Raw genomic sequence first — 8,966 nt, 5'->3', positions numbered from 1 at the left:
TTGACTGGGGCTGCAAAAAACATTAATAGTATTGAACTATCGTCTCAACGATATATCGATGATAGATTAAGTCTATATATCGCACAGCTATAGCTATCTATACAGCCGATAGTATCGTTTATTATATGTTAGTGAGGAAAAAAAAAAAGAAAAGGTCACAATCTGAAACCGGCGCACAATATAAATGTTTTAATTAAATGCAATAATTGGCAAAATTAAATGAACATTATAAACTCGAAATAAGATAAAACAAAGGATCACGTTTTGATGAATGCAGGGAGTTCGTTGTGCCACAGAAGGAGAATTTTAATATGATTAAATCCAAAAATTTCCCAAATTTCTAACGAAAATTCGGCAAAACTTTTAAAAGTTATATTTTTAAAATTATAGAAGCTTTTTTAGATTCAAGCCCATTTCGGAAATTGATCACAAAATGAAAATGAGCATAAATCTGTGAGCCAAGCCTGCCAACCCGCTTTATATTGCAACATGACTGTTAAAACGAGTTGGCAGCACTGATTGTAATGAACATTAGCACTTGGTCGGAAAATGCATAAACACTTTTTTACATGAAGTATTCAAACAAAAGCAAACTGAAAACGTGTGCACGTGGATGCGACGAAGCGTGTGTGCCGTACACGGAGATTGAGACACACAAGTGCAAAGGGCGTGCACCCGCAAATTGACGAAAATCAAAGGCAATCAATTAACCAAGTAAGCGACAGTGTCAAATGAGAAAAGAGGATGATCCACACACCCCGCAACCCGCAACTGCATTGATTACTACATTAACTACATACATACATATACATATATATGTACATTTCATCGTGGCGAGCAAGAAACAACAAGCAACATCAACTTGAAGCTAAATTAAGGCAAGTTTTAAAACAACTCGAAAAATTCGATACAAGGAAATTTATGCAAACATGTCTGCCGGAGGAGTTGGAGTGGGAGTGAGAGTAGGAGAGGGAGAGAGAGACAGCAGCAGCATTATCGATGAGTTGCCAGATGGTGAAAATAGCCGGGAATTGGAGCCTGGCGAGCTTGTGACGCCCCCGCATCAACATTTACAGGGTAGCGCTAGTCCGCAATTGAAGAAAATACTAGCCAAGGACGTGATGAACAAAGCATTGCGCAAATCAATGCAAAACGATAACGACAGCACCGAGGCGATGAATGTGCGCGCGATTTTGGAGCGCAAGGACAAAGCACAACCACAACATACCCTGGAGAATGGCATCGAAATGGAAGCAGATGCCGATGCCGATGACAGTGAAGGTTTGTATTCCGATACGGATTCCTCGGATCAGGATGAGCAGCAGCAGCAGAAGAACAAGCAACTACAGCAGCAAGATGTGGAGGATGTGCAGCAGGCGCGCAAGGAGAAGCAAGCGGAGGCAGCGGCCGCAGCCAAAGCCGCAGCACCTCCAGCCGCCCCCGCCCCGCATCACGCCTTCATTGGCATGAGTCCGTTGCGGTTTCACATGCGTCCGCCGTGCTATGATTTCTCGCGCATGGGATTCATGCCGCGAATGCCGCGTGGTGTCATGCGTGCAATGCGTCCGCCATTCTTTCAACGACCGTCAGTGCAGTCCAATCCTCCTGCCTCCTCCTCCTGCTCATCAAGCAACGCCAATGGAGCTCAGGGATCGGCGGGTGGAGCCGGTGCCTATGGACCCGCACTGCCGCCAGGTCAGGCACAGGAATCAGGCAAGCGTGCGCAGTCGGATTTGCTGTAAGTAGTGAATATATATAGATAGATCCTACAATCTCATCCCGTTTCTCTTTAGCTGGACTACAACTCAGCCTCCCATGTCGTTCCTCTTTTGCTTGGTCAACGATTGTGGCAATGCGGAGCACAAAGATTGCAGACTGATTCCCTCACAAACTAAAGAAACTGCCAAGGAATACTCCAAGGAGAAGCATGCAAAGATTAGCACAGAAAGGAATAGTAAAGAGCAAAAGGAGCGAGCACAACAGCGAGACACTGCCAAGGAGAAGAAGATGCTGGACAAATCGAAGGAGAGACACAGAGCGCGTTCCAAGGACAAGCAAAGGGAACACTTCAGGGAGAAGCAAAGGGAACGCTCCAATGGCGAGCACAGAGAGAAGAGAATGAAGGAGAGAGTAGATGCAGTCAGGAACAGAGAAAACCACAGAGAAGGCAGAAGAAGGGAACGCTCCAGGGACAGAAAAGAGAAACAAAGGGAACGATCGAGAGAGAAGTCAAAAGAGCAAAGGGATCGCTCCGAAGTGGAGCATAAAGAGCGATCCAGGGAGAAGCACAAGCATCGCTCCCAGGACAAGCAAGTAGAGCAAATGGAACTAGCCCAAGTGGGGCAAAGGGAAAGTTCACAAGTGGAGAAAAGGAATCGATCCAGGGAGCAGCAAGATGAGACGAGGGAACGTTCTCAAGTGCAGCAAATGGATCGCTCCAAGGAGCGGCAAAATGATCGTTCCAAGGAGCATCAAGTGGAGCCAAGGAAACGGGCCCAAGTGCAGCGTACAGAGCAATCCAGAGAGCAGCTAGTGGAACAAAGGGAACGCTCCCGAGAGAGGCCAAAGGAACGCCCTAGGCAAATGCATAGAGAGCGCTCCAAGGAGCAGCGAGAACGCTCTTTTGAGAAGCAAAGATTGGAGAAAAGGGAACGTTCCAAAGAACAACCAATGGAGCACACAGCTGAGCGCTCCAGGGACAGAGACAGGGACAGAGACAGGGACAGGAATAGGCACAAGGAGCAGCAGCGTGACAGGGATAGGCACAAGGATTGCTCAAGGGAGCAGCCCAGGGATGCAGTTACAGACAAGTCGAGAGATAGGCAGCAGGAACGCGAGAGATCGAGATCGAGTCACAGCAACAACAACAGGAAAAGTCGCAGTCAAAGTCGCCGAACTGAGAGCAAAGCAAAAACGCCTCCAACTTCAGCAGCTGCACCACCTGGAGCACCACAGGAAGCCCCACCAGCATCACAAACACTGCCAGCTGAGCAGTTGGAGCAACTGCAGCCGTTGACGCCGCCGCGAGCAAAAGCCTTTGATATATTTGCCGAATCGCCGCCAAGACTGAACAAGCTGAGGAGTGTGGAGCGGAGCACGACGCCACCGCTGGACAAGAGACATGTCTTTAAATCCGAACCCGTTGCCACCATAACTGTGTCCACTCCCGAGTCAGTGCATGCGATGCACAGCGAGATTCACAGTCGGATTGGAGCGCTGCTCGAGGACAATGATGAGCTGCAGCTGGAGGCGCTGCTGGCGACCAAGGAGCAGCTGCTGCGCAAGAGTCACGAGCATCGAGTGCACAAGAAGGAGCTGCACATCAAGCAGGAGCCCGGAACCAAGGAAGCCTCGATTAAAGCGAATCCTGCGCCTTCTCGGCATGCCAATCCCTTCAAGCGTGAGACAGTATTAGCTGAAGCAGCCAGAACCTCCACAGAGGATGCTAGAAGATGCACTGCATCCTCGCAGCGCAGCAATGGAGATAGACATGGCAATAGCAGTCACTCCCGGCATAGCCACAGGGAACTGGAGTCCAGGGAACGCAGCATTAAGCAGGAGAAGAATCGCTCCAGGACGCCACCATTGCTCACAGTGCGACAGATAAAAGTAGAACGGGATTTGACGCCACCGCCAAGAGATCAACACTTGGAGCAGTCAAGAAAGCTGGAGAGAGAGCAAGAACAGCAGTTAGTTAACAAGGCGGCAGTGCCTCCAAGTGTGGTCAAGTCGGATGAGCATAGTCCCGATACGGATGACTACATAGACAACTGGGAGAATGATGACTCTATGGCTGGAGGTGACAGCAGCACGCCAAAGAATGCAGCGATATCGATTGTGGCAAGACTAAATGGCGAGGATGAGGATTCCAATGCGCTGTGGAATGCCAAGAGCACGCCGCCACCCAAGGCAAAGTTGAAGGGGAAGATGGAAGTGGCCGGAGAAAGAGCAGAAGACGGCGGAGGAGAAAGAGGAGCAGATGGAGTAACAGCGGGAGGAGATGAAAGAGGAGAAATTGAACGAGCAACAGGCGGCGGAGAAGGAAGAGGCGAAGGAGCAGTAAAAGAAAGTGGAGTAGGAACCGTAGAGGGAGGAGGAACAGCTGGAGAAAGTGGAACGGCAGGTGGAACTGACGAAGGAGGAAGGGGAACAGCAGAAGGAGAAGCAGTAAAAGAAGGATCTGGAGGAGGAGGAGGCGGATCAACTGCTATGCCCGACAAGGCATTGATCAACATCCACGAGCTGTATGACAAATTCATGAAGAGTATTAAAATGGGAGCAGCCACAAGTCAAGCCACAACAACAACAACAACCAACAAATTGGAGACAACAACAAATAGTTCCTTAAGCAATTCCAAGTCAACTGCCACTGAAGAAGACGCAGAAGGAGCAGGAGAAGAAGAGGAGTCTTCCAGCACAGACAGCGAAGCCACAACGTCGAGTGGCAGCAGCAGCAGCTCCAGCGACAGCTCCGACGAAGAAGAAGATGATGAAGATGAAAATGAAGATTCCAGCACAGATGCAGAGGCGGAGAGTCGAAAACGGGAGCAGGAGCAGGAACAGAGGCAACTGTTGAGCATGGACAGCACAGATCAATCCCAATCGCAATCTCAGTCCTCGCAATCGACGCCAGAGGACTCGTCTAATCCTGTCAAGCACGCACTGAGCTACAAGAAGAACAATGTGAGTCGGGATCTGCGCAAGATGCAGAGCCTGGAGGATAACTTGGCGCGCATACAGATGATGCGCGAGAACTACGACTCCGGGGATGACATCTGCGAGGAGCTGCTCAAAATGGAATCCCTGTTCATCATGCAACGCAATGCCATACTGAACAAGTATCGCAAGTCGGAGCTGAAGTCGGGCGAGGAGCAACTGCAGCAGCAGCCACAGCAGCGGGATCGGGAACAGGTGCAGCCGGTGGAGGCGTTGCCACGCCCCGCTTCCCCGGTGAACAACATATTCGATGCGAATCGTGAGGCCATCAAGTTGACCATTTCCCCACTCAAGTTGTCTGCCCGCAAACCCGCCATCTTTGACAAGGACGAGCTGGAAACGACGCCAGCTCCGGTCACCGGTGCATTGGAAACGAAGCTAGTGAAGCCACCGAAAGAGATAGCTATTGTTAAGCCCACCATCATGGAGCGCGCCAGGACACAGAAGCCAACACAGTTGCAGGCTAATCCGCTCAAGCGTTCACGCACACGCGAGCGCGAACGCTCCAGATCCCGTTCGGTGTCCAGGCAGCGCTTTAGACGCTTTCGCAGCAAGGATTCCACGCGTTCGCCGAGTCCGCGACGTCGTCGTCCGCTGCGTGGACGCTTCGGCAAGGGAATGGGAATGGGAATGGGAGCGGGAATGGGTTCGAGATCGGCCTCAAGATCGGGCTCCCGATTGGGTTTGGGCTTTTCACGCAGCAGTCACAGTCAGAGCATCAGTCGCAGTCGGACGCGGAGTCGGAGTCCATTGCGTCGGCGGCGTCTGAAGTTGCCAATTGGACGAAGACGTGGTTCGTTGTCACCGCCGGGCAAGATTTGCTATGGACCACGTTCTCCGCCGCCGCCGACGCTGAGATACAGCCGGGAGAGGGGCTATTCCCGTTCCCGATCCCGTTCGCCGTTGCCCTTCAAACCGCCCTCGCCGCCCATGCGACGCAGCTGGTCAAGATCCCGTTCCCGCTCGCGTTCCCGTTCCCCAGTACGCCGGAGGGGTTCTCGTTCATCCTCCCGCACCCGTTCAAGATCACCACATGGTCATCTGGAGAGCTTTGCGGATTACTTTGTGGAGAATCAGAGCCGGGAGGCAGCTGACTATTATTATAACATGTCCATAATGCAGCAGGATGCGATGCAGGGACAGGGACACTACATGGACATGGACATGGACATGCCCTACATGGATAGCGCCTACAACATGGAGCAGGCCTACGCACAGTACACTGAATACTCCACAACAGCAGCAGGAACAAGCACTACAGATTATGACTATGCTAACGTTACTGGCCATGTAACGGAGGCTTCTGTCATGCCCGTGCTCCGGGAACTGCCCAAGGCGCCTGTTGCCGTGCAAAAGGGAAATGTCCTGGAAATTGTGCCCTCCATGGAGGCCACCGTGCAGCCACTGACAATAGTCACAGCGCCCACAGTGACGGAGGAGCAAGTGGAGGACAGCAGGTGAGTCGCCAGCAAGGCACAACTACAGTGGAGAGTTCAACATTTGAATTTTGAGTTGCATTTTGTAATTAGGACATTAAAACTAGCAAACTAAAATTTTCAAATTCGAAAAGTTACAAAAATAATACCAAAAAATTGGGGAAAAAAATTAGAACCACAAAACAAGAAAATTTTTAGTATTAGTTAAAAAATAAAATTTTAAGAACTATAATAAAATTTTCGAAAGTCAAAAATAATTGATATTTGAAATCAATAGTATTTGTATTAATGCCAAAATTTGAAATTTTATATGTGATATATTAGAAAAAAGAAATTGGAAATGGGAAAATTCGAACTCAAAAATAATTTATAACATATCTTGCGAAACATTAAAAATCAAATGTAGTTAGAAAATTAAAAAATTCGAAAATCAAAAACATTTACAAATAATTTTGCAGTTTTTCACAACATTTTTTTTTATTTGTGTAATATTCTGATCGAATTCCTGAAAAATTTCAAAAAAAAAAAAAAAGGAAAAAAATAACATAACATTTAGTAGCATAATTTATTTAAAACCATCCCAAATATTTTACTCGTAATTTTGTAAATGAATATATTTTTTTAAAATATGAACTGCAAGGTTTAAAAAAAGCTTAAAATTCTGGAAGTATTGAAAAATTTGGATAAACTAAGTTTTTTATAAATTTGTACTCTGGAGTTTTTCTTATTTGCCTATTCTTTTAAGCTTTTATATTTGTTTATGAACTTTTTGGTATACTTAAATTTTATAATTGGAATGTTTTATCTTTGTAATTCTTAAAAAAATATTCCAAACTCGCTAAAAGTGCCAAACAATGAGATTTCAATCCCTTTAATATAAAAACTATTCTTCCATAAATAAGACTAATCAAATCTCTTTCATCTTCTCGTCTCTCTTAGCAAACCGAAGAGGAAGCGTGTCAACTTCGTGGATCTGGTGCTGCCGAATTACGAGAGTGGCAGCGAGGATCGCAAGGCAGTGGAGCGTTTGGTGGATCACAAGGTGCGTGTGGATCAGAAACGCAGTGCCGCCAAGGCGGCCATGGAGCAGCGTAAGAAGGAGCAGCTGTTGGCCGTGCCCTTTCCACCGCCACCGCCCGGAGCCAAGCCGGCGAATGTGGACAAACCCGTGCCGGTGCAGAAGAAGCCACAATTGCGTTATTATCACTTTGATTCGGCCAAGGGCTTGATATGCAAGTCACGTGAGCGGATATTGCGAAGTGCGCAGCCTCAACGTTTCGATCCCAAGTACATGGCCATGTTGGTGAAGTCGGGCAGGCTGCCAATGCCGCCATTTATGCGTCATCGTCCACCACCACCGCCCGCCCAGGCGGATGCCATGCTGCAGGAGTTCTTTACGCTGCATCCGCCGCCTCCATTGCACCACGTGATGCCACACTATCTACGTGGTCCGCCACCAGCGGTTGCAGCTCCAACTGCAGCGGCAGCAACTGTAACCGAATTTCAACCGATTCCCGTGCTGGGTGCACAGAGTTATCCGTGCTATCCAATCACGCCGACGCCTGTGCCTGTGCCTGCAGCTGCTGCAGCTGCTCCGTTGCCTGTGCCTGTGCCTGTGCCTCTGCCACTGCCGCTGCCTGTTCCCGTGCTCACCGCCACACCGCCTTTGACAGCAACACCGCCGCCATTCTTTACGCCTCCGCCGTTGCCCACATTATCATCACATTTTAAAGTTCAATCGGTGACAACAACAATGCGAGAGATTATGCCAGTGGATATATTGCAGAAAATTGGTCCATTGCCCAAGACCTTAGACTTGGATGTCGGTAATCCTGACCTGGATGTGCCCCAAACCGATCTCATTGAAGTCAATACAACACCAACTCTAGAAACCGCTGGCAATGTGCAAACTCCGCCACAAAAACTGCTGGAAGCCTAATGAAAAATTAAGTAAATCCCTGAAGATCCCATCTGGCAATATCTACATATATAGTACTATACATACTCGCATGTACTTAGCACCGCCTGGACACATCATAACAATTCTAGTTTTAAGTAGTTATTTTTTATAGTCTAAGCATGAACACTAGACATATTGTTTTTTTTATCAGCATCCAACGAGCCTCTGGCAATTATATCATTATCAATTTCTATTTTTATCCTCTCTCTATTTTTTTCATTTAAATATCTTTGTTTCTTTTTTTTTTGTTAAGCAAAAACGCATTTATATTTAATTTTTATAGATTTTAAAATCTATGCATTATGTTTCAATCGTAATATTTTAGTCCATTGATTTCTACAAGAAAATAAAACCTTTGTAAATAGATCGATTCTTCTGAAGAGAAATTATGTCTTGAATCGAATTCCTAGACTAAGCGAAATTCGTACTGTATTTAACAAAAATGAAAACACACAACAACAAAAAGCTAAACAAATTTCAACTTTATACTAACTTCAACAAATAAACGAAAGTACAGTTGCGTACGTAGAATTATACAAACCAGAAAAAACAAAAACCATTTTATTATATTTCGAGAATTTTCATTTCAGCTTACTTTTCTCATAGCTCTAGCTCTTCTATATCCTTGCAAACTTAAAAACGGATACACTTTTTTGTACTCACAGGTAGCAGTTTTATCGTTCTGCATTCAAGGATTTTCGATATCCTTCAAAAAAATTTTCCTTCAATTTTTATAGGGGTAGGTATAGAAAATTGGTCAAGAAAACAGAAAATCGCCCGTAACTCAGTCATTTCAAGGACTAGCAGGATGTCCTTTTGCACACAGATAGTAATCGGTGTGTCCTATATGATTA

At 46.9% G+C, this 8,966-nt stretch overlaps 1 protein-coding gene across 1 annotated transcript; it reads left to right on the top strand.

Moving 5' to 3' along the window:
- Positions 1 to 489: 489 nt before the first annotated feature.
- LOC117787076 (serine/arginine repetitive matrix protein 2) lies at positions 490 to 8,679 on the top strand. The gene is made up of 3 exons (XM_034625520.1): positions 490 to 1,738; positions 1,794 to 6,173; positions 7,092 to 8,679. Exons 1-3 carry the CDS (start codon positions 930 to 932, stop codon positions 8,089 to 8,091), a joined length of 6,189 nt encoding a protein of 2,062 aa, XP_034481411.1. The 5' UTR covers positions 490 to 929; the 3' UTR covers positions 8,092 to 8,679.
- Positions 8,680 to 8,966: the final 287 nt, after the last annotated feature.

Source organism: Drosophila innubila, assembly GCF_004354385.1.
Source record: "Drosophila innubila isolate TH190305 chromosome 3L unlocalized genomic scaffold, UK_Dinn_1.0 0_D_3L, whole genome shotgun sequence".
In the NCBI taxonomy this organism is placed as follows: domain Eukaryota; kingdom Metazoa; phylum Arthropoda; class Insecta; order Diptera; family Drosophilidae; genus Drosophila; species Drosophila innubila.
The sequence above is the reverse complement of the archived record's forward strand: the minus strand, read 5'-3'. Positions and strand labels throughout refer to the sequence as shown.

What these genes read in the sequence shown, in the direction of transcription:
- LOC117787076 (XM_034625520.1), top strand. Translation starts at nt 930, where the DNA reads ATGTCTGCCGGAGGAGTTGGAGTGGGAGTGAGAGTAGGAGAGGGAGAG. An exon ending in CGTGCGCAGTCGGATTTGCT is followed by an intron (nt 1,739 to 1,793) that starts GTAAGTAGTGAA and finishes GTTTCTCTTTAG; the next exon opens with CTGGACTACAACTCAGCCTC. An exon ending in GAGCAAGTGGAGGACAGCAG is followed by an intron (nt 6,174 to 7,091) that starts GTGAGTCGCCAG and finishes CGTCTCTCTTAG; the next exon opens with CAAACCGAAGAGGAAGCGTG.